General features: G+C 33.7%; 1 protein-coding gene across 4 annotated transcripts; it reads left to right on the top strand.

The window, feature by feature from the left end:
* LOC127845251 (protein FAM167A-like) lies at positions 1–27,376 on the top strand. 4 transcript variants are annotated; one of them, XM_052376066.1, is made up of 6 exons: positions 1–264; positions 13,157–13,261; positions 13,536–13,666; positions 24,251–24,801; positions 25,452–25,532; positions 26,017–27,376. In XM_052376066.1, the coding sequence occupies exons 2-6, from the start codon at positions 13,257–13,259 to the stop codon at positions 26,191–26,193; spliced, it is 945 nt and encodes a 314-aa protein (XP_052232026.1). In that variant the 5' UTR covers positions 1–264; positions 13,157–13,256; the 3' UTR covers positions 26,194–27,376. The 4 variants fall into 4 exon arrangements, with proteins under 4 accessions (XP_052232026.1, XP_052232027.1, XP_052232028.1 ...); XM_052376064.1 differs by lacking the exon at positions 1–264 and adding an exon at positions 12,602–12,903; XM_052376067.1 differs by lacking the exons at positions 13,157–13,261; positions 13,536–13,666.

Genomic DNA, 27,376 nt, shown 5'->3' with positions numbered 1-27,376 from the left:
GTTGTTTATTTGAACTTCAACTGAACGGACCGGATAAGTCAACTACATTGCAAAGTAGTATGTGTAATGCGACACGCTTTTGGAGAGTTTAAGACAATCTTAAAGGATTTTAGTGGTCGGAGAGAATATGTAATGCGATGTGTTCATATATTAGATCATGCTACGCAACTGTTAGTAATTGGTGTGGTTTTATGGCGTGGATATACAGGATTTAAACAAAGTTTAAAACAAGAAAATAAGCTTCATTTGATATAACATTTTAAGGTAAGTTTATTTATTAATGCGAATTTGTTCGCTTGTGAAGTAGTTATAATAACAAATAGATATCATTGTAGTAGTAAAGAGATATGTAACATGAATAACACAGACAGTTTATCGTGACAGCAACATGAGAAGTAGTTTTTAATATTGAGCTCATCAGTGATTGTTCAATTTACCAAGTTAAAATTAACTTACTATAAATATGAAGGAATTTATATAGAAAGCTCAACTGAAATTTAATCAATATCTAAAATACATTTTGAACGCTTAGACGTCCCAAGTGTCTCTTTCGGCAAGCCCCCGTGCTGACATATGATCCGGGCTCAAGGAAAACGGGTTCTAATAATATTCTCGTGCGTTGAATTTGTTCAAGATTTACATGCGAATCAGGTACGACACTTTTCACCCAAACTGTAATTTCGCTAACTTAAAGAAAATATTTCATTTTAACGCAAATAGCATAAGAGAGGAAAGCATCGTCCCTGATTAGCCTGTGCAGACTGCAGAGGCTAATCTGGGCGGAAACGTACCGCAATTTTATTAAACCCCAGTTTTCAATGAGCGAAAATGTATATATTCCTTTATTACTTCATCTTAGCATCGGGCACGTTACTCCATATGCACATTTGATTTCTTGATAACATAGCTATGTGTGTTCTTATGATTACATCATTAAGCGTTTAGTTAAAAACAAATCGGAATAACATTACAGGAATAGAACCAATAAAATTAGACGTTTATGACTGGATCTAGATGGATTTGTATATCAAAAATTCCAAATCTTGATGATAAAGCATTGGTACCTCACTTTAACTGAAGAAGCTAAAAATGACATAGCATCGTGAACGCCGTGTGTTTTACGAGAAGACCTAGAAGATAAAATAATTGATAACATTATGAATATCGTCCAATACGATATTACAAGTATACACATTTCGATCGCACCTACTAATCAGGGACGACACTTTCCACCTAAACGGGATTTTTTAAGAAGATACTTTCTTTGAACGAAAGTGTCGTCTCTGGGTAGCCTGTGCAAACTGCACAGGCTAATCTGTGACGATACTTTACGCACATGCATTAACCCCCATTTTCATAGAACGAGGCTCGTTTATAATTGTTTCCTGCTTTGAAGCAAATAAATTGGTTTAAACGACACAGCTTTTTATTTAATTGTTCCGTCTCGTATGTTAATTATAACAGCTGTTTTACTTTATTTGCTACGTTCATAAAGAAGCGTACAGAACCTATATGTAACTGGCGTTATTAAAAGCATTAAATCAAGTTCAATTGTGGGTCTTGAACTAAGATCCAATAACAAAACATACATTTTTTCAAACATTCCTTTGTAGTATTTCAGCGTTTAAATTGTGTCTCTATATCGCGCCATCTGAACAGTTTTAAGAGCTGTTTTATTTCATTTGCAGCGTTCATAAAGAAGCGTACAAAACCTATATGTAACTCGCGTTATTAACAGCATTAAAACAGGTTGAATTGTGGGTCTTGAACTTAGATCCAAAAAAACAACATACGAGTGCCAAACATTTTCAAACATTCCTTTGTAGTATTTCAGCGTTTAAAATTTGTCTCTATATCGCGCCATCTGAACAGTAGGACATTGATCACTTCGATATCGTCTTAATTACAAAGACAGTTTACTAAATGCTATCTGCAAAATGTCGATCAAATCAGATTATCGTTTGGGAAGATAACGAGGTTAATGTCAGCGTTATTTTATTTGTGGATGTGATTAACCCATTTATGCCTAGTGGACTCTCCCATCCTTCTAAGTTAGATCAATTTATTTCCAAAATTAGAGATGTATTGTATATTTATTTCTATTTTTAGAATATTTCTCACAGATTCTTTTAAGCAAACAGCGTAGACCCTGATGAGACGCCGCATTATGCGGCGTCTCATCTGGGTCTACGCTGTTTGCCTAGGTCTTTTTTGTAAACGCTAGGCATGAATGGGTTAACAATATATTTAATAAAACATATACAACTGACTTCATCGGTATTCCTGTGTATTCCAGTTTATTCCTTTAAAATGTCGTTTTGCATAACTATATATCTGAATATGCTAGAACTGCGTTAAGTTTCCAATTATCGTCGTTAATTGAACGATGAACAACTCTTTGTCGTTTTGGTAAACATTTATTTAAAAATGCCCTCGTGGTTCGATTCCGACGCTATTCTAAATATGATTAATAGAGATCATTGCCCAGTTGAAACAAGCACACATTAATTTGTTCATTTATTCATCTTAATCTACTAGAATTGTATGACATGAATATTTATTTATATATATATAAAATAATGAATTGATAAGAATTACCATATGCAAGATATTTAACAAGCTGATGGTTTTTATTTCAATTGAGCTGGACGCTCGTTATTAACGATGTCTTTTCAAATTGTTAAATATATATTGCTTTTTAATTAATGATCTTGAACATAACCATTATAAATAACGATAAAAAAATTAAAGAAAATGTAGTATGATCAACTATTTGTGATTAAGGGCTGGTATTTTAAAACTATTTAGTATGATTTTATGTAAACACTTATATTGTTCGCGTGCGTTGGCCTTAAACGTTTGCATGCATATAACATCTGTTGCTGTATGACTTAATGTCCAAATGGATGTTAAGGGTCATTCTGGATGCCTCATTTTCACTAGAACTTTATTCTCTAAGCAGATAAATAATCCATAAACATAACGATTTTGTATTTATTTCATGGCATTGACTAACATAAATAACAGTAATAAACTCAAACGCTTAACGTCGTGAAATTTGATAATCGCACATTCCCGCTATTCGTCACCCTATCTTATCTCTTTCACCCCACATCGCTTTCTTCCTCAAATCACCATCATGTTTTATCAATTAACCAATTATTTTCTGGGATTGTGCCCTTTTTAACACAATCATCTAATCATCATCATCATTATCATCACCACCATCATCATCATCATCATCATCATCATCATCATCATCATCATCATCATCATCATCATCATCATCATCATCATCATCATCATCATCATCATCATCATCATAATCATCATCATCATCATCATCATCCTTATTATCATCATCATCATCATCATCATCATCATCATCATCATCATCATCATCATCATCATCATCATCATCATCATCATCATCATCATCATCATCATCATCATCATAATCATCATCATCATCATCATAATCATCATCATCATCATCATCATCATCATCATCATCATCATCATCATCATCATCACCACCATCATCATCATCATCATCATCATCATCATCATCATCATCATCATTAGAAGCATCATCATCGACGGCATTATCGTCGTCTTTTGGTTAATCCGTTATTGATCTTCAAACATCAGCAAACGGTTTATCATCTCTTAATTTCCAACATCTATAACTCCTTATTACATTCAGTTACAGTCTCATGTGAACATTCAAAACGGAATCTTTCTTCTTAGAAAGAACTTCACTGTTTTACCGAAATTCAGTTATCATTTTGTCTAAGAGGGGGCCTTCAACAATACCGTACACCGTCACTCGTCAGAAAACGTCAGCTTTCCTGCGTTTACAGCGTCGTACCCCGATGCACATTCCCCGATGTTATCTCAAGATCTCTGGCAGCAATCGCGCAATCGCTTGAGCCGTCCAAAAAACAGCATATCTGACAATACTTGCAATGCTGCGATGCTCCCAGAGGCATGGGCATGACGTCTGTTTGCACATTTTTAAAGATATCTCATATCTTAGGTATTTAATGCATGCATCGGATTTGCCATAAAGTCATATACAAAAATGCTTACGTGATATTCTGCATGAATTCATTTCAGTTTTACTGAAGTTATATTACGAAGTAGTGCAGTTGTTTGTCCTACAAGTGTCTTAATGTAATTGGCTCATTATTTGCCCTCTGGGAAAACATGGCTTAGTCTGCCCAGACTTCCGTTAGACACTTTACACTTAAACTGCGTGTTCGTCTAGAAATGACTTCCTTTAAATGAACAATTCTATTAAAGCGGAAAGTGTCGTCCCTGATTAGCATGTGCACATGCACAGAAGGCGCGGCTATTTTTTTTTTCAGTGTTTAACAAAACAAAGCCATGGCCGTATATTACCAAATCGTTAACCTAACAGTAACTTATCACATTGATTGTATCAATGATTAAAATCAGTTGACGTTGTTTCGCACGGTACTTGCTACACAGGTTGGATCGGCCCCAGCGTTTCCAAATGTATTGTTAATTGCTAAACAGGGAGAAATCTCTAAAATATGTGCCCAATATTGCTTTGCTGGACCAGTTGGACATGACGACGCTATTTGTCTGGGGAATAATCGCGTATGTATACATATGAAGCTCGATACAGGAAAATAGGGACTTAATGCATGAACGTTAAGTGTCAACCTCAGATTAGCCAGTGTAGTGTGCAATGGCTAATCAAGGATTACGCTTTCCGCCTTAGAAGAGACTTCCCTTAAACGAAAAATCTGTACAAGGAAAGTGTCGTCCCTGTTAAGCCTGTGGGGACTGCAGAGGCTTAATCTAGGTCGACAATTTACTGCACATGCATTATGCCCAGTTTTCCATGAACGCGGCTCATATCATAAGAGTATTTTTGAAACTAAAGCACGATACTTACAGTTTAAACGTGTTTTTTTTTTAATAAATCGCCTGCAAGAATGTGCAATATCATCCAAAATTCTTAATTTCTTCTATTTTCTTATTTACGTTCGATGTCACAATGCCTCGGTGTCGACCTGTTTTTGTTGCGGTTCATCACAAATACAAACACTATTGTGTGCCTCCGCGTGCGTTGTTTTGATATTTAAAACGGATTCTTTCACAACGTACAAAACCGCAGATAATCCGATTATATACTAGTCTATTTTAAATGTTATCTGTTCTGCCTATCATTAGATTTGTGGTTTGTTTGAGAAAACATCAGTAAATAAGTATTGTGACAATTGAAGTTTTTGTGTCTGTCCTGTCTTATATCTGTGCGATTGACGAGACGATTAAATTTTCTACAATCGATTACCTTAGTACTGTTTGAATGTTCGAAATGTCTGCTTTGATAACAGTTACGCACATACATGTTCAATATGATTTAATTAATAATAATTGTTACTTTTCATGTAAAGACTCTGATAATGTGACGTGTAACTTTCTTTTTTTTTTCAAAAGTAATATCAACATGTAAACATACAAACGTGTGCATTTTATAAAGGGACGAACGACTTACATTGCGTTACTATCTTTATTTAAATGTGCGTTTTGTGTGAAATCGAATCATTGTTGTATGAATGATTGTTACACGTTCTGTTGATTTTGTAGATTCGTGTTTTATGACGGCTTTGTTAAGGGACCTGTTCACCGATTTTCATTTTATAAAAAAAGGTCACGAAATTTATTTACTGAACACTAACAATATAAAATAATATATAATAATTTTTATATCAAGGCAAATAGATAAGCAAGCAAATAAGTCCAAAATCGACCACCCATGGACTTTTCAGATTTTAGAACTTGACCGCGTATTTTTAATGCTTATAAAGGAATACAATTTTTTTTCAAAGTTTCGTTTTTTGTTATTTTATCAATTTCGATTGGTGATTGTGTATTAACGAATCGATATTTTAACCATTTTTTTCTTAGTCACGAGTGTTATTTTACTTGTTTGGATATAATATACACATTTAAATGACATTTTCTTAATTATCATAGTGCCAATCTGTGAACAAGTTTGTACTTTGTATTATAAATAAGATTTTACCAAATGTCAATACTGCTGAGTTCTCAACTGTTAAAACATTGTTTTCCTTCATTATTCAGACGTGGGAAAAAAAGAAACTATTGTATCATTTGTAATTCGTACGTATGGCAATTTGGAATTGGGAAGGTTCAAATCAACGGTTTAAATATGAAAAGCTCTCTATCATGTTTGGAAATCATTTGAGCACTCCTAATTAACAGATAAGTGTTTACTAATAGATGTAATTGACGATTTTCAGTAAGAGTAGTAAGCGGTGTACTTTTTTATCAGACGTTTTGTTGTGTTATTTCTTTATTAATTTAGAGTGTGTAGAATATAAGTATAGATCAGCAAATGATTTTAATACAAATTATAATAGTGTTATAATTGTAGGTGAACATGCTGCGGCAATTCACCTCTGTAGGTGTCTATAGATACGTCATTTAATATTTAACATTGATTGAACAGAAAGAAAGAAAGACAGACAAACAGTTTATTCAGACTTATACAAATGTACATCGTTTTCATGCTTCAATTCAAACATTATTGTCTGTCACGCAACCTGACATTAAATAACAAATAATAACCATTTAAGAATTCTAATACAAATACATATACTCGATGGTAAGTACACTTTGGTTCTACCAAGTCGGTACTGAAGTTAATTCAACAGTATTATTAAGAATTGGATTTCTTTTAACAAAAGCTTCTCCGATAAATTTACATACATTATAAAATATGCATTTGTCACATGAAACTAGTAACTTGTGGTATTTATATACAAATATGTAGGTTGCTATAAAATGTACGGCGTTTATATTTTTTCCTAACTCAGTGTAACAGCGGCATATACATGTGCATATAAAATGGTACTCATCTTCTAAATCAAAGTCATTACAACATAGATAATAACGTTCATTTTGTGGAATGTTATTCTGAGCGTATCTGCCAGTTTGAATTCTCAACGCATGTGAGGAGACTCTAAATCTTACAAAAGATAAGCGCAGTCCTCTAGGAAGTAAATCTAAATATTCTTCATATTCCAAAGAGGTTTTGAAAATTGAATACTTATCTCATACAGATTTATTACTCAGAATTATTATTCATATTACCGTACCATTATTGTTTAACACGGACGTTTGATGGCGTCATCTTGAAAATGAAGCTGGTGTGTCTTTTCATATACCGATATTTCTGTAAGTAAATGAATTAAACGGGTGGAATTTTCGGGAAAACTCCAGCTAAGATAAAATGTTAAAATATGAACCGGATAATAAAAAATGACATATTAAGTCATTAAGGCGGATTTTCTCATGACGCAAGCACACAAATAAAGTGATGTCACCGATGCATCGGCATGTCCCATTCTTTTTCGCAGTAAGTTATTTTATCAAACCAACACAATTTTAAAGAAAGGTCCAACAACTCGAGTGTGACCGTTCAATCGACCGCAACGCTACCACCGTTTTTTTCTATATAGAAAACCGATCGAGCGTGTTAAAACTGTATTACATGAATTGCAAGGACAATAAATATATACCTAACTTTTCCACAGTTATTACTGTTATAATTGTAAGTGACATAATTTAAAAAAGCGCTTGATGTGCAGGACATTCAGTGTTTACCTACATAATTTTGTTAAAATACTGCCCATACAGCTTGGGTTAACTGTAACTTGCCATTCGTCGTGCAATTTTAAAAATAACTTTCCATAAATGTTCACCATTTTGTGTTGTCGTTTTGCGTGCAACCCTTTGTCCCTTAAATGATGAAATTCAAATAAATATAAATTTATATGCACTCAATAACTGGGTGAAGTTATTACAAGCAGTTTGTTTCTCTTTGTTGTTTTGATTGAATGTTTCGTTGGAGGTAACAGATCCGCAAATTATATTGCATTAACCATATGTATTCTGAATTCTCATTGTATCGCATGTAAATCACTTTCACTTGTTTGCATAACTCTTATTGGGATTTCATACAGCAGACCATGACGAAAACGTGCATGTTAAGCACATACAAAATTATGGGTAAGCGGTGGAAACGACTTATTAAATATACCGACAATAGTCAAAACATGGAGCAGTTCAGATGCATCCAGTTGTGTCATACATGGGTAAGTCGTAACCACCTCCATGTGCACGCACGTATAGACACAAACAGCCATTGGTTCTTAATTCATTAATGATAAACAAGCAGGCCAAATCGGCTATTATTCTAATGAGGCGTACGTCGACATCGTAATAAAAATAAAGCCCAATATTGTTAACATCAAATGATAACATTTTTATAGGCTATAACAACACATGACGAGGAATTAAGTTTCTACAAACATACACGTTCCTGTTGATGCTATTTTAAGTTTTTGGCTTTGATACCAGTAAGTGCAAATTGCTGCTTGCAGGTCTTTTGTATTATTGTTCATTTCATCGTATTCAGCATCATCAACGTCATGAACATATACAACAACAGGTTGGGAATCATATAATAATTATAATAATAAAAAATAGAAAATAAATAATGATACTTATAATAATAATAATAATAAAAATACTACTACTACTACTACTACTACTACTACTACTACTACTACTACTACTACTACTACTACTACTACTACTACTACTACTACTACTACTACTACTACTACTACTACTACTAATAATAATAATAATAATAATAACACAAATAAAATAAATAATTAATTGTCTGCTAATTTTGTTCCAATGATCGGAACGTAACTAATGAAGACCTACTTCAAATTACGTCTAGCGGATAAATGTCAAAAGTTATCACCTAATTATTTTAAATCAATATGTACTTAAATCTTTTCAATCTTCAAAGTGTCGTTTAAATCATAATTATCTGAAATGGCAGGATGACAGGGTGCTAAAAGCAATGATAATTACTTAACTGCTCATGTTAAATAACGATATTTTCTTTACTTGACAAAAGCAATAAAAGAACGAGGAGGAAAGGCTTTATTTCACGTATTCCTGATAAACGGCGAACTCATCCGCTCTACTTGCACAGAGTTGTTAACATTCTTTTATATATGAAATTTACTAAGCGGGCTAGTCGGTAATGCGATACGCATTTAGAGATAAAGACAATCGTAGAGGCTTCGGAAAAGCGCACAGTGATGCGGCATGCAGACTTATTCATACATTACAGAATTCAACGTAATTGTAAAACATTATTTTAGTGTTTTGTATGGCGCGGATAATTAGGATTTAAAGAAAATAAGACACTCTTTGTTGGATTTAACATTAAAAGGTAAGTTTACTTTTAATAATTAATAAACATAGTCTAATGTTTGTTTGGCATAATATAATATGGTGTTAAATAAAAAAATAATTCAACTAATATTTCCTAAAAATATGGTTCATTTTCTCTATGTAACACATTTTCTTAGGTCAATTTTATTTAATTAAATGTAAATTTAGCGAATATGTTCATACGTAGCAAAATGGTCGAAAACTGAACCTGAAAGACCAAAAAAGGTCTCACAAACACAAGCAATTAAGTACGGTTCGGCTCGTAGAAACCAACAACAAATACGCATAATTGTATTAAAATTAGCATCACACCGGTGTTAAAAATAACTGCTACATCATAACCAACAAAAGTTGTACTTAGAAACTAGCAACAGCTTCTTGTTAGTTATACAGCTCATCAGTGTCTGTTCGTTGTAGCAACTGTTATTTCATTATGCATATTCGTAAATATATAGGTTGGGGCTTGTTGCGGTAACGACCAGTTAATCTTACAGCCTTTAAATTTTGAATCAAGTAATGTGAACTCATTAATATATGTGTTAATTGTCAACAAATCTGTTTGCTTTAATATATTGAACATGTGTGATAATAAAATTGCTTTTAACACTAATTGTATGTGGGCCTGACATTAACAGACTGTTACCTTAACTACTCGTTTACGTTTTGAGCAACGGGGCTCAACGATCGGTAAATAGGAACACAATCAAAATCATGAATGCATTTTAGGCGTGCAGGAGTCTCCAGTATCTATTTGACTAGCGCCCGTGCTAGTTTATTGTATACTCTTATTGATTACAAAAACTCTGTCTGAGATGGACTGAGACTCCACATGAAATACGGCTTCCACTCTTGTATCACGAATGTATGTTATTGCTACGTTGCAAGTTGATAATCTGGAAAATAAGTTACAGAAATATAATCGTAAAATTGGGACCTTGGTTATTGCTTGGAGACAGAGAGATCTTTAAACAAGAGCTGAGAATGTAAACAACAACATTACAAACTTTTAACAATCGGAACGAAAACTGAATTATAATAGCGAATGTCGTTGCGAAAATAAAAATAAAATACATCATCTTCAGTACAGCGCCAAAACCCAGCAACTTGTACAAGTCCATACATATTTACATACTTATATTCAATAGCATCTTAACATTAATGCACATATTGACGAATGTTTGATTCCGATGATGCGGAAGCAATTTGACCGGAGTAAATTGGCCGTTTTACGAAAACAAATGAAATTGTATTAAAACATAATTTTTAATCACGCCTTGTGATGTGATGCTGAAATCATCATCCTAATTCGAAATATTCTACGTTTAAGTATTGTGTTTTTGCTTATAATACTATTATTATATTTTGAACAATACACTCCCAGAAATCAAGCATTAAGTGTTACAAATAAGAACACGGTCTTCTAAAGTCTACAAATAATTGTGTTAGGCCCCTATTCACTATATAATATCGACTCTCTGGATGTTATCATGTTTGATCTTCGATACAATTATTTACTTGATTCACAATAGTCATAGACTCATCCCTTGTTCATTGGCACATCGCGATATTTTTGTCAATACTTTATGGTTAGAAATTCAATTCAAACCGAACTTTGTAATCGGTCAAAAGTTCATTAAATTGTCATTAAACAAAGGTCTGCGCCGTATTGCAATTATTTCGACCGATCATTATCTCCATTTATTGGGTCCTCGTTTCTTGTTCCCATTTTATTTGATTCACTGTCCATTGTCATGTCTTCTACATATATATATATCAGCAAATATTTGCTCTCTTCTCTGATAACTATACAGCACTTACAAGTGTACTTGTGAAAACATTGCTTTGATCACTATTCCGCTGACGTGAGTTTTCGAAACAAATACACGAAGAGTTCAATGTCAATAGACGATTTTGAAGGACTAATTATGTTGCAAGTTGACATTGTAACAATTCCTCATCAACATCTCGGTTTTATTCGAAGTAATGTTCCTTCATTTAAGTTTTTAAATACGAGTATGTTGGATGTGCATGACACGGTATGTTTTCATGTTACACATGGTAAAAATGCATTTTGAACATCTTGTGTGATTTATTGTGGCGAGTGGGTTGTTGCAATTGAGCAAATATGTTTAAATACATACCATGCGTGTCACTGGTCTTACACATGCACACTCTGATAACACATATAGATCTATTAGGGTCGCTGTGATGGTTTAAAACTAATTTATAAGTATTTTACTTGCAAAAGTAATACGGTTTTTATACATTGTGTGTCTGAAACTTTAAAAATGCTTGCCCTACTGTGAATGCGATATCGCTCTACGTTTAGCAATGCATCAACATTATTTGAAGCTGGCGTTATTAAAAGTAGTTTAAACGTAAGTTCGTATCGTAGTTGAAACTTAAATACTCGAATGAGAAGGTTTCCAACAATGCCAAATATGCCTTTGTAGTATTTCAGAGTTTAAAATGGGTCTCTATAGCGCGTCACCTGAACAGGTAGACACTGATTAGCTTGATATCGAACTAGTTACAATGAACTTTAATTGATTTCTATCTGCAAAACGTCGATCAAATCAGATAACGAGGTAGTCATTTAATCTCAGCGAGTAGCTTGTATGAGAGTGAGGTAATAATACAAAGCTTTTAAAATGTATAAAAAGTATTCTTTAAGGTGGAGTGTTTTTTTGTTTTTTTTTCATATGGATAGAACTATTACGGCTATTCCAGATTTTGATTCCTCAAAACGAAATAAATACGGCGAAACAGAGGTGTGGCTTTTAATGGCTTTTAATGCAAGCGCCAGAATATGATCGGAAGGCTTAATAGGCTAGGTATATTAGGAATTTGGGGTCAAACAAATTCCTTCACAATAGTTTTTATCAACAAACGATTTATCAATAACATATCAAACTCCAAAAAAAAGTCCTAAAAAATCTCCGTGCAGTCTCCGAGATATTACTGTTTAAAGTAGTCAATTATAAGAATTAGCGATGGTACCGTTACTACACCATACAACCGTATTTTACCGGAACCGGTGTAGATGTAAACAATGTGCTCTGAGCAGCGTTCATTATTTACATCACTTTCTTGGCTTTTTCCAGCTATAAGCAGCATTTTCTAGGTAAGTAATGTGTTTCAGAATCAAAAATATATCGAACAAATAACGCTAGTCTTATGTAAGTTCAATTTTAATATTTGTACCCGTTTCTTAAAAATGAAAATGAAAATCGTTGCAGACGACGGAAACTCGTTTTCGCTTGACATTATATATTTTTTCAATTTTCGGCTTTATATGATATTTGTTTAGATTTCTACATCGTAAATTATGAAAACATCAATAATATATGCAAATATGATTGATATTTAAATTATAAAATAGACAAACAAAAATATATCTCACGATTCATTTTTTGAACTACGGAAGCGTGAAAGAGCCATCAAAATTAAAAAAACAGTGAAAATTTAAATAAAGAACTAATGTTTTGTTTTTAATTCTTTTTCATGGGGAGATGTTTGTTTATCAAAATCACGTCTGCTTTTATGAGATTGCTGGTTTTACAGCTTCATATAGATAAAATAAAGGTATTTTAACTTTATATTTATATATCTTTAAACCATTTAGACATAGCTCTTCACGTAAGAAACTTCATATGAATAAAAATAAAATATACATGATAAACTGGATAAGGTATAGTTTCTGTTGTTGTTTTTTTAATTATTATATACAGATGTAATAATGTAACTGTAACATTAATACTTTAACTTATAATACAATAATGTCTGGATAAAGAATCAAACAACACTAATACAAATATGCTTGTCCCTTCTTTTTCAGAATCATGTCTGCTGTTATCGTCAATTATTTACCTGTGTGTGATGTCATGAGACAACTGTGCTTTCCCTGCATATGAGGAAACAACTGTATATAACAAAAAATGAGGTAACCAAATTTTGTGTTGTACTTTAATAAATTAACAATATATATGGTTTTAGAAGATGAACTAGTAATATGTGAGATCATTTAAAAAAACATCAGTAAATGGCTAACTTAAAGTCTATCTTTATATTAGGATTATAGCTGTATATATTTCCATAGCCCTGCTGGCTGCATTTATAAACTTTTTTTGAGGGGGAAAAAAGTACTTGATAATATAAAGTAATATACTATTTGTGTAAAATGCATGTAGCTTTAAACATATTTTCAATATTTACAGTCTGGAAGTAACCAGTATAGACATAACTAAAAAGGTGTGTGTCATCTGTGGAGAGCAAGATGACCGTCAAGTTTCAAAACTTGGAGAAAAGGGATGTCAAGGACTTTCATTAGATGCAAAAAACTATAAAGGTTTGCGTACTAATAAATTAGTATTCATTTAAAATCATGACGAATAATAACATAACCTAACAGAACAAATGGTTTATTGTTATTGTTATGCAAGGCCTCCGGCCCAAAATAGAATTATTCAACAATCATCCAATGTGATGAAAACCGAGATATGTTATTTATAATATATTATCAACACGCAGAACAACATGAAACTCAAAGACATGGGCATACAATGTATATATTATATCGTATAATAATTTGACATGCAATTAAATGAAGTTATATCTTTCATAATAAGAGTACTTATAACGTCGTGAAACACTTTTATATAAATAATTTCTCAGAAACTTGTGTCGAGTAGTAAACAGCTTTGAATGATTCGAACTTCAAAAACCAAGCAAAAGTTTTTATGAACACTTCTTCACATTCTACAATTGAGCAAGCAGGAGAAAACGCATTTAAATGTGTTTACAACGGAAATCAGATTGAGGATTTGGACGCTCTACGATTTAGAGAATTTGTGCAAAAGGTTTACACAAGTAACAATGTGGTACAAGTTGAAACTCTTCCTCCAACTAAGGCGGCAGCAATGTTTAATAGCTTTAGAACATATTTACAAGTCCAAACCTGGGTCGGTAGTGAACTAAATCCATTAGAGTGGGGCTGGAGAAAAGAGAATGACTTGTTGACACCTGTTAAGTGTAATATGTTAGCAGCGCCTGAGTGGTTATTAAATGTCATACCATGTAACTGTAAAACCGGTTGTGATACCAAAAGATGTAGCTATCGGAAACATGGTTTAAAATGCACGGGTTGTTGTGGTGAATGCTAAGGAACAAGTTGTAGTAACGTACAGTCAATTATTGAAGAGCTGGATATCTAGAATTGAAAAAATCAGATATCTTTCAATGTAAATGCAATTGGTTAAGTGTTTAACATAAACCATCAAATGTTTTGTAACTTGACATAAGCAAAGCATAATTGCTCAGCTAGTAGTGTTAATTGTTACGTATCATCCTTTTTTTAAATTCAAATCAATAATGAGATGAGATTGTATATTTCAAACACACTTTCGGTGTTAAATGTTTTAATATATATCATATTATATTATATATAATATAATATTATACCTTAACTGTAATGTAGCTTGAATATTGCCATTAACAAAGAATTATTGTTAAGTTGTTAATGCTAGTTGTTATGTTTTAATTATTCAATAAGCATATTGAAAATGCAGAAATATCTTGATTATAAAAAAACTTCATCGAATTAACTCAAATTTCGATTTTTTAGTCAATTTGTCATATGTTGAATGAAATATATTCATGTTAACATTAAGCTAAATCAACTATCATACATTTAGAGTTCTCTTTCATGCAAAGTCTTAGAATGAACTATGATTGATAAGTATAATTGCTAGCGTTGAAACGATACGGGTTCATGCTTTATCACATGTTATTTCATCAAATTACTTACAAAATATCTAAAAAATGTAATTTCTGAAAAAAATATCACTTATTCAAGATAGATAATTTGAAAAATGTTACATATATATCATATTCCGCCATAAAATGATAAATTAACATTGAAATAAATGGAAAATGTATGATTATTCTTTCGTAGTAGATGAATTCCAAAAATGTGTGATGAAAATTATTAAAAGGGCATGTTTCCCCCCAAAAAACACATTTCCCATCAAAATACAGCTTAGGACTTTTTGTCTAAGCTTCTCCTGTCATTTTAGAAAAGAAAACTGTAGATACCAATTGTGAAAGAATTAGTTTGAGGTTAAGTGTTTTTTGGGCTAATATACCTAGCCTATAAATAAGAGACACATAGTCAATAGCGTCACAGGTTAAAGTTATAATGTGTGTATTCATGTTTGATGTGATGATTATCTACAGAAAATAAAGATAGACACCGTTTACATAAGGGCTCCGTATTACTTAATGATATTTTCTTATTTTGTGTATTTTGTTTGCATACGTTACTTATGTATTTTGTAATGCCATGAACGGACAATTTGAAATGATTTTTATGCAAGAAATGGTAATGCTGATGTAGATATAAACTGGAAAAGTAAGCATTTCACATTAATAATGTTTTGCTTTATTTTGCTATGCTTCATTATATTATGCATCGTTTCATACAAATATTTGTTTGATGTTAAGAAGTTTTGTAAACATTCTTTGCATAGAACTATATATAACCTACAGTTCTGGAGATTTGTCATCATATACATTGACATTGAAAGAATCGTGTTGAATATTTAAATGATGATGATGATGATGGTGATGATGATGATGATGGTGATGATGATGATGATGATGATGATGATGATGATGATGATGATGATGATGATGATGATGATGATGATGATGATGATTTGAAGTTCTATAAACAGTGTAATTTATGTTATTGCACATTCGATGTCATTTTTCTTAATAAAATGATATAAACGTCCGATAAACGCTTTTTGAAAGACACATGCCAGCCCCCATTACATGTATATGGTTTGATTCAAGGAGCCAAAATAAATTTTCAAATTGTGTTTAATTATTCCCATTTAATCTTCATATTTTTGTGACAGCATCATTTATTTACAAATGTATTGTGATGAATTAATAAAAATAATGATAGACAAAATTAAATACATTTGGTGGTTTTGCTTTCAAATGAAATGAGCTCACATTTTTTTTTACGAATCGTTACATCAAGAATCATTTGACACATAACAGTTAATATAAAAATGAGAACATTATAAATCGCATTTACAAAAGATGTAGTATGATTAACTGTGCTCTGTGAAAAGGGGGTTTAATGCATGTGCGAAAAGTGTCCGCATAGGCTAATCATGGAAGACACTTTCCGCTTTTATTTATCGTTTAAAGAAAGTCTCTTATTAGCAAAAATGCAGTTTAGGCGAACATGATCGTCCCTGATTTTCCTGTGCGGACTACACATGCTAATCTGGGACGACGCTTTTCGCACATGCATTAAACATCCTTTTCACGGAGCACGGCTCATTTTTTTATGAGTTAGCAAATATTGTGAAGTGTTCTAGTGATAAAGCTGCACTTAATTATTCTAATTATAGAACTGACAGAAGCATTGAGCGCGATTGTGTTCTAAAATTGCGTGCGCATCAAAGATAACCATCTTTTTCTGTATATTTAACCTTGGTAACGAATATTTAGAAATTCACAGGACGCTTTCTTTCCGATGGCGCATCGTTCATTTAGCAGATAAATTATTCTGAAAGTATGTACACAAAGATAACGATTCCGTACTTCTTTCATGAAATAGGTTCGTATAAATAACAAACACAATAGCTTATGTGTGAATCACTTCTTACCGCTCTTCATCGTCACCATTATTTCTTCTCTTACCAACTTCACCTAGTTATTTATTCTACCAAATGATTTTTTTAAACTATTAATTGTTTATAACGTACGTATGCTCATCATTGTATTCCTCAAAATCATCGTCAGCTGCAGCATCATCATAGACCTTGACATTCGTCTGCTTTTGGACTCAAGACTTATTCAGACAATCCAAAATCTTGTTTACCCAAAATAACGCGTTTCGTCTAACATCAATACCACATGCTTCATCGCTTTATACTTGTATGGGCGTGAACACTCTGATCACATAAATTACCATACCCCTAATTGACTTTGACATTAAACTACTTTTAGACTTATTCAATGAGCAAATTAAGCTCGATTTGTCATTGTCGGCTTGGGTACTACTTAAATGTACCTCGGGTACTCTTAAGTGTACTTAAATGGACCACGGGTACGGGAAATATACTTACACGTTCCCGGCCGATTTAGACTGTACCCGAGTTTGTCCTAAATGAGATGAGGTTAAACGCGCTACGGAATACGAATCAAAATTGAACAAAAACTGCCTCGACATGCTTTTTGAGTAGGAGTTTCGATAATATAGTGGCCATTTTACATAAGATTGACATAAACATGAACATATTTAATTGGGAAAAAGTCGAAAACTCACAATTAAGCGTTAAAATTCCCGGGTACATTTCAGTTAATTTTCCGTTCTCGGGGTTCATTTAAGTATACTCAAGATTACTCTTGGTACATTTACTTATAACCCGAGCCGACAATGTTCAACGACCAATCGAGCGCCAATTAAACAACACGGACAAAGCTTATACTGGGGTGGGGGGTATGCGTTTATTGAATGCAGTATCTGGTTCAAGTTGATGTCATTACGCCTTTGGGTCGACCTGTTTTTGTTGTGGTTTATCACAAGAATAAACACCATGCCACAACGTCTTTTGTTTTGAAATGTTAAACGTATTATTTCGAACGTCAAATTCGTATATAATCCGATTAAAATAATGGTACTTCTTATAAGCATTATCTCTCTCTGTTATGTTTATCAAATGATTGGTTAAGTAAAAAGTATTGTAACATTTAAAGTTTCTGGGTCAGAAATAAGTCAGAAATAAACAATCTTGCCAATAAATGTTCGATTGATGGTGCGATAAGAATTGTAAGGTTATCATATGAGTAAATATTGGCATTGAAGGCGATTTCTCGTATAAAATGCATAAATGACAATAAAAATGAATATCTTACATTTGTAATCCTCCTCCGAACGGGTGTGGATGAAGGAGGGAGGAATAATAGGAATGGCCTTTGTCTGTTCATCTTATATGTCAGTAAGTCCGACAGTCTATATGTTTGGATAGTTCGAGGATAAATAATATACAAGGAATTTCTCAAAATGGACAGGTTAGACCTCCTGACAATCTTGAGACATGTTTTCAAAATGTAATGAATCTAGGGGATGCACTCGCCAAACAATTTAAATTACGGGTTTCATTGTCTTTTCATGAGTCATTATATTTTTGCATAATTGTATTAACCCTTTGCAGATTTTCACATTTTTTACAAACATACAGGTACAACAGGGGGAAATCAAAACCGCATTATTTTCTTCATATTTTCTACACTCACTGATGGATTTTAATGAAAAGTACATGCTATTCCGAAGATGACCAGAATTCATCAGTCAATCCCGCTGACTTTGTATAGAAAGCATAAGAATATAAATACACGTCATCCTGAATAATTAAGAATAAACGGTTCAAAATACTGTCGCGGTTAAAGAAACATTGAATACATCATAGGGGTGCATAAGAAATTAAACATATTACAGGCAACTCAAAAAAATACACGGTACATGGCAACTCACAAAAATAAACGGTGCATCGAACAGACGTATACCGTATAGACTTCCTTTTATCAAGTGCAAATACCGTAGTATTTTAAACGATGAAACCTGTGTTCTCTTCAGAATTGAGACGTGGGAAAAACTATTGTAACTATTGTAATTTGTAATATGTAATCTTAAGGCGGTTGAAAAGGTTCAAATTAATGTTTTGAACATGAAACGATTCTTAATTGTGTTTTGAAAGCTTTTGTACCCTCCCAATTACACAGATTAAGTGTGGACCATTGAGGTATATTAAGACTACTTGAAGAAATCCACTGAGATACCTAGGTGGTGTGACATTTGCAACACAGATGTTTTGCAAAATAATTGTAGATGTACAAAAGAGTAAAACATATATGTACGCAGCGAATTGAAGGATATAAATTACTTATGAATTTACGTGTTGATGAGGGAACACTCGTTGTATAGGTCTATCGTGGTTGGGTAAAAAAACACACTTCAATTAACGCTTGTCGAAATGCCGCTTATAGCTCATTATCAATGAACTTTCATTTAACAAGTAAGCAAACTCCCGCTGTGTGTATAATTCTGCAAAACCGGTGCACGTCTTTGAAATTATATCCAATTTCCTGCAAATATAAATGAATTTATTTAAGGAAACACTTGGGCAAAGCATGACCATTCAAAGTTTGAATAAAAATTTAAACGACATCAAGTATATTCAAAGCTATCTTATGGGGGTTTGAAATGTCTCAGTGAAGTGACACACATAAGCCATTGTTCCTGCACTCTCTTCCATTAGTCAGTACCTACTCCAGGGTGCAGGATCACGAGACTGTGTGGGGTTCATTGAACGTTAGTTGATATAAACAAATCGCTTTGTGGTGCTTTTCTTCAAACTTTTAAAATCCATTTTCATAAGAATTTTAACTAGTACAAAAAGACAGTTTTCAATGCTGCTTATGGAAATGTGAAATACATCAGTATTTAATAAGCCTGTAATCTTGGCCAAAAATTCGATGTGTTATGCAATGATGTACACGGTAAATTATGCTGCACGCAAGGTGACATTTTGACACCGATTTCAGGCGTTTTCAATTATTCATTTTTAAATCTTACAATATCGGCACAAACTGCAAACAAACTGTCTCTAATGTGCTAAAGCATGTTGCAAATGTATTTCAACAACTTGAGATAATTGCAAAAATTAAGCTCATTATAACGTGTTTACATTCTGTCAAGCCAGTCTGTAAACCTCTGTAAACCCAGTTGATCCTGCACCCTGACCTATGTATCCCTCTCATCTGGTTATTTTCTTTTTTCTTGCTAACCGTCTTTCAGTTTTGTGATACGTGTTGGTCCTTTTTTATATAGTCTTGTATGAACACCTAAAATACACACGGAAAAATGAATTGTGTATACAAAATCACCTAATAACAAAGCATGTTAACTGAAAACATATCCGTCAAAAACCTAATGTATCTAACATTTTGACAAACATATCCCAGTTTCTTAGAGAAACACATTCGCGACCGACTTTTTTGAAAATGTTTAAATCTTAATTTTCAAATACCTAACTATCGTACTTACAATCATACTTTCTCACTCCGCACGCAAACGTGTCTATCCGTCTCACCATGTGTTTATGTTTGTTAGCATTTCTTTTGAACCATGTGTGCACCTTTAAGCCCAATGATTATAATGACTCTAAATGCGGTATCATGTTTTATCCCACTTTTACAGCGAATTCGGTTGATTAAAGCCCCGTTGATTAAATATCATCTATAATCCACGGCAAGAAATGACGTCAATATTTCGACGAAATGACGTCATAAATCCAGCGACATTATCCAGTCAAACTAATTTTGTTTAAACAAAAAGGTTTACAAAATAAAACGTGGGATAAATATAACAATAGATTAGTGTTGATTATAGATCAAGTTTATCATGCTCGGCACAAAAACGAAAAAGCACTCGCCAAGGCTCGTGCTTTTTGTTTTCTATACTTATACGTCGTAAGTTTTTAACATCACGATACTTCATGTAGCTTAGTTCTTTATCCATGTGACGATTGACAAAGCCGCATGCGGGATTTTTGATAGCAGCCGTTATAGTACCAGGTCTAAATCGCCCACATCGGAGCAAAAAAGGCACCATGTGCCTTCTTATTTCAAGGCCTCATGGTACCTTTTTTTCACCAACGGGGCGTACCGATAGTGCAGATCATTATGTACAAATGAAGAAACAAAAACAATAAGAATCGTTCTCAAACTGTCAATTCTTTGTCTGTACGTTGATGCAAAATCAAGCCATAAAAACGTATTACGAGATTCGAGTGGCATAAAGTCCTTAACCATGTTTATAATTTCAGACTAAATAATCACTCAATTGAGCACCTTCGTTCAGTTTGCACCCCTTTCTTACCAACCTAGAAGGAGTTCTGTATCGTAAGAAGAAGGAACCATTAAGTAACTAGAAGAAGTTCTGTATCGTAAGAAGAAGGAACCATTAAGTAACTAAGTATCCCCATAATCAGAGGTCTGTTTGAACAATACCAAAATCATCAGCAGTCTCTTTCGTCACAAACAATACCAACATCATCAGCAGTCTCTTTCGACACAATCGTTCCTGAAACAAAAATGGTTAAAATGTTTGGTCAATACCTACAATACATGAAATACCTGTTTTACGTGTCGAAATGCACGTCTTTTATAAACTCAAGTCTACACATTTATATCCATGTTATCGGAAATGGAAAGACGGGGAATAATTTTGATTCCAAATGGCTTACAGTAACATAATTATACCTGATAATAGATTCGAGTTGCAGAAATTGAAGATATAGCAATACTGCGATCCTCATCAGCAGCAGTAGTAGCGGTAGCAACAGTAGCAGTATTAGAAGCGGTTGTATAAAAACAGTGATAAAAGTAGGACGATTTGCTTTTGTTGTTGTTATTTATTTATGTTTCACGATATAGAAAAGTGTAACTTGATCAGCATTGTTCGTCAGTAAGTAAACATATCTATGTACAGACAATAAAAATGTTTTACGAAATTCGAGTGACATAAAGTCCTTAACCGTTTTTGAAGTAGCAATTAAGTGTCTCCACTAAAGTATCGATACCTTGCCCATATCATATAAACCAACAAGCCTCACTGATGAAGAGGAGACTATAAGGTTTCTGACGTGTTCGATTCATACAAGATGACTCTGTCAACGAAGAGGCGTTTATCTTAACAGCGGTGATACGAGATAGACTTGTTTCACGAAATTGTTTATGACAGGCAATTGATATGCAAATGTGCCACACGGCAGATAGGGCGTTTAAACGTGCGACCGTATCAATAGTATGCACAAAATAAAAAGGACATTCGCGGTTCTGTTATTTGTCTATATATGTATACTAAAACACATTAATTCATATTGGAAAGCAAGGAAGAACTGATGAAAAATCTTATATATTATGCAGATAAGTGTTAGGGTCAATTATATATCTCTGCGATATTTAAATCTGCCATAATTGTGTTTGCGTTTCGTACATATGTAGATGTATGATGGTCATTATTGAATTCTTTATCACCATATATAGCTGCAAGCGTCATGGTTTCGTGATAAAATGTGTTTATATCTAGTTCGTTATGCCAGATATGTATTTGCAGAAACATGTAATTTACATTTTAGTATATCATCTGTGAAAAATATATACGATAAGATATTTGAAGAGCTTTGAAATTATTCCGTTCTTTTTTTGTCGAAAAATAAGTTATTGTCTATAAATTCTGTACTAAATTGCAAATTTGCATAAAGATTTATTGACTTTTAACAACCCAATAATGTTTGTACAAGGCGAAAACATTTGGTCATATAGATCAATCAAAGACCGATATGCAAAATTGATGTGTTGTATACTGAATAAAATCATCGTTTAAAGGTTACTTATAGTTCAGCATACGCCTATCTTATGATATATATCATATGTTGGTGTAATTTATCATTAAAAGTAATATTAAGAGGGTTGATATAATTCAAAAAGCTAATGACCGTGCGATAAAGATTTACAGTCCATTAAGTCAATATTCAAAATTTTACGCACAGCAGCGAATCAAAGATGGTAAGATTGTGTTGTGTACATTTTCTGGATGAAGATTGAAATTTTGCGACGGTTACGTTATTTATAATAAGTACCGTTCTTTGGTTTTTGAAGTATAAGATAACTAGACACGGGTTCCTACTACTCATCGATGAGAAACATAGTTATGAAAAATATTATCCTAACGAAAAGCCTGCGTATTTAGCATGCTGATGGATTCAGTATTCATTATTCAATTGTGTCGTTTTCCCATTTTTAACGTCACCTTTTTGGCGGAAGGCATCACTCATTTGGAAACATAACGAGTCTAAAAAGACGTAATATTCTACGCGTATTTCGAAGTGTTATTAGCCGTATTAGGGGATTATTGTCTTTAAAAATATCAAACATTGCATACAACAAGTATGGTGTATGTGTGTTGTTTGTTTTACGAATATGAAAACGTCGTCCTTTTGAAGCCATACAGGCTCCAAAGTCTATTGATCGATGCTTTTGATTGGCCATTGAAACATTGTAACAGAGAGACGAATTATGTATGTTCCTTAAACACAGCGGACTGTGTTTATATAGTTCAATAATCCAATCATAGGCATATTCCTTATTGAACAAAAATGTAAATTTATTGAATAACACGAACATATGAATGCATACGATTGACTCAGATGCAATTAATTGTCATTTGTTCGATAATAATTATAACAATCATACTAATGGGTGACAAAATATATAATCAAATAAACAAGATTTTTAACGATTATGTCTTTAATAAATTAAAGTAACAGTTGTTGTAATATTAACCTCTAGTTTTTCGCATGAAATGACATGCTGTTCGTTATAACATACAACTTGTTTTATTGCAAACGACGGTACATCGTCACCCCTTTCATACAGCTTCAAAATAATTCGAATCTATCTGCATAATAAACTCTTTTTTCTGTGCAAAGTGTATTTGAATAGCTTCAGCTTCACGGCGTCTTATGTATCGCTTTTCTGAAAATAGTATTTTATATTAACTTAATTGCAAAGTTTGTTTCAGACTTTACTGAGGCAATCATAAGGCTGATAAAACTATGTTTTTCAAGTGATTTTATCATTCAAAGACACTATCTTGCAAAGTAATTATCTAATATATATTTCAATTTATCATGGGCAGTGTATTGAAATGATAAAAAAATCGAGCAACACATTTATTCCTTGTGCGTATTGGTGCGCATTTCCTTATCAGATGATTATACGCACTTGAAGTGTTTCATTTAATTGAGCGTGGCACTTACTGTAATTGTGTTTTATGCGTTTTCAGATTTCCAATGTGAACTATTTATGACGTCATATGAACGAAACTCCGATGACGTGAGATACAGCGAGAAAATGCGAGAATTCCATCGTCCCACACTGTGCGTGATAGACGAGAACGGTATCGATGTAACTAAATCGGTATGCGAAATATCCGAGCCCGGAAGTTTGGACGGCTTCACCGGAGGTGACAACGGGATACCGGCAACGTGTGACCATAACGCAAACTGGACCAAATCAGACGAACACGATTTAAATCGGGAAAGTGGCAACAACCTCTTGATACCTAAGTGCGACGATGACTTTGACCTCTGTGAACTTAAAGCCACTACAGCGCGATTAAAATTGTCGACCAGACGACAAAGTACGGTCGCCTGGCAACAGGCGCACTTAGGCTCGACACGTGTTCCAGTAGTACTTCCGAAGTTCGATTCTTCAAAATTAATTAAAAGCTATAAAGACACTGATACGGACAACAACAACCAGGACGACGATTCTTTTACGGAGGAGAGAAAAAATCGAATCGACGACGCTCTGGCATGGCTTCGATCAGAATTGGTAAACCTCTTTTTTTTCTTCTACCAAAAATTCTTATTATACTCGAACTAATTTCGTTTCTCTTCATACAAGCACTTATACAACAACACTACTAATTTAACTACACTGCCACCTTAATACCTCTATCACTATTTCTACTTCAATATCTACTTTTGTAGCGACTGTTTTTGCTTCTGCTGCATCAATTGCGACAACTGTTTGATCAGTTGTACATATACATGTAGCTGCTATTACTAAATAAAATGTGTGCATGTTTCGACGCATATAAGGTCCTTCCGCATCTGAATATAATGCGAGGACCGTGTGTGCGTCCAAGTGCTTCAACTGTTTAATTTACTACACAGCTATTTCGTTTTTACTGAGGTAATATGCTGCAAGGGTGCGGGGGAAAGCCGTTGTGCCCTGGGTAAACCTCTTATGCCCGGTATTGAAATCAACACCTTAGCTCGTATGCTGCGGGAGTTGGAATAAAATCCGGTCGCCAAGATGAAAAGCGCGTGAAACAACCAAACAGTCCTTATATTCAGACAAAAATATTGATACCAGTTGTTGAATAGATACTGACATTTCCGCAATAATTATCCATTATTATCAGTATCGTTGTTTAAAAAAAAATCAAACTGAGACTCACCGAATTCTTGATGTTACAGATGCAGATGCGCAGCGAAGACGAACGGTTGGCAAGGCAATTACTCTCAATCAGACACGACATCCATCAGTTGAAATTACAGGTATATAGATCTCAATTGAGTGAGTGAGTGAGTGAGTGAGTGAGTGAGTGAGTGAGTGAGTGAGTGAGTGAGTGAGTGAGTGAGTGAGTGAGTGAGTGAGTGAGTGAGTGAGTGAGTGAGTGAGTGAGTGAGTGAGTGAGTGAGTGAGTGAGTGAGTGAGTGAGTGAGTGAGTGAGTGAGTGAGTGAGTGAGTGAGTGAGTGAGTGAGTGAGTGTGATGGAAATAAAATTTGATATAGACGGGAAGGTACGTGAGTGATACCAGGACAGAACGAGTGGCGGAAACGGGACGGGGAAAGAAGACAAAAATAAGTGGGATTAATAAAGATAATCAGTAGGAAAGCAAACACACCTACAAATAAAAATGATTCAAAATTTTACAAAATGTATTAATTGTTACTTTTTTCTAAACCGTCGTTTGCCTCTGAAACCTATGATTCATTAATAAGTAATAACAACTCTAATTTGATATGGACTTATTGCAGCGAAGTTGTCAGGCTCACCGAGAGATGCTGGAAGACGTGACGCTCGATATGGAAGAGAATCACGTGTTGAACGTTATTTCGGACATGCCGATTCCGGACTCCGTGCATGACACGCCCTTGAAGCATCTGGGAGTGACGCGCATGCACCTGAGCGCGAGACGATTTTCGACCTGTTGAACGAGTCCGGTGACAGGGCTGTGTTGAACGTTGACATGACCGAGGATGTTGACTGCCTCAGGGCATCTACTGGAACGCAGGGATTTTCGTCGTGTTGAAAAGGCTTCCAATGAAATCGTCGGTGCGTGCGGGTGAATAAATGTGTTGAATTTGAACAGAAACGATGCTCATGGTAAACGAAGTGTTCTTATTTACGAGTAAGCGTCTATGCGTCGAAGCCCTGTCAGGCTGATCTGCAGCAGGGACCAAGTTTACTGTATATTTAAACAGCAAAACGTATTTTCGTTTTCGAATGTGCAGAAAAAAGTTTGCACTGCAAACTAGTCTGCTGACTAAACACTAAAAGTGACTGTTATACTCCGGATTTGAGATGTGTCAGTGTTAACATGGAATTCGTTTTACTTGTCAAATATCTCAACGCATGATGAAACATCAAAGCTAACACTTCAAGCTACAAGGCTTGTACCAGTTTTGATAAAATCGCATATAGTTGGTGCAAAAACATTCAGGCTTGTCCATTTGAATTGGCTATAACTCTTTTTAAATGCACCAGTACGAGTTGCTATTATAATCAAGTACGGACAATTCAGATCGAATTATTCAAGTCAAATCAGTAGGCAAATTGTGTTGTTGCTGTGATTTTATAATAACCAGATTGCAAATAGATCAATACTTTTTTTGCAAATGATTTCGTTCCCGGTACGGTTCTTGCTTTAAGCTGTAGTTATGGTCCCTTATTTGACCTTGCAGTCTTTCACGAATATGGGGAAGACAATATTGAATCTTTATCACAAATTGTAAACTTTTTACAAAATTGCGCATTGCATCGTTCTCGTAAACGATAAATTTACGTTTAAATTATAATCAACTATATGCACATAATAACCGAATCGGTATAAAAAAAACTGTAAATTTTATTCGTGATCGCCCTTATTTTGGGATGGTATTGTTCAAAGTTTCAGGTAGAAAATAAAGTAAAAGTAATCATATTATGACGCAAACATAATCCATCATTTACTTCCCAATGTAAAATAATTTGTTCAATACGGGTATAATGTTCGTTTGTGTTTATGTAGATGTAGATTCTATGTTTTGTATATCCTTTAAACATATTAATATTTTAATTTGTGATGATAAAATCATATGTAATACGCTTGCTACAAATACAGTTTTGGAAATGAAA

The sequence above is a fragment of the Dreissena polymorpha genome, chromosome 9 (genome assembly GCF_020536995.1).
Source record: "Dreissena polymorpha isolate Duluth1 chromosome 9, UMN_Dpol_1.0, whole genome shotgun sequence".
Taxonomy (NCBI): Eukaryota; Metazoa; Mollusca; class Bivalvia; order Myida; family Dreissenidae; genus Dreissena; species Dreissena polymorpha.
This window is presented reverse-complemented; position numbering and strand designations above follow the sequence as displayed.

Excerpts from the sequence above, each read along its gene's own strand:
- LOC127845251 (XM_052376066.1), top strand. Across the intron at positions 13,667-24,250 it reads AGATGCAAAAAACTATAAAG|ATTTCCAATGTGAACTATTT; the intron begins GTTTGCGTACTA and ends ATGCGTTTTCAG. Across the intron at positions 24,802-25,451 it reads CATGGCTTCGATCAGAATTG|ATGCAGATGCGCAGCGAAGA; the intron begins GTAAACCTCTTT and ends TTGATGTTACAG.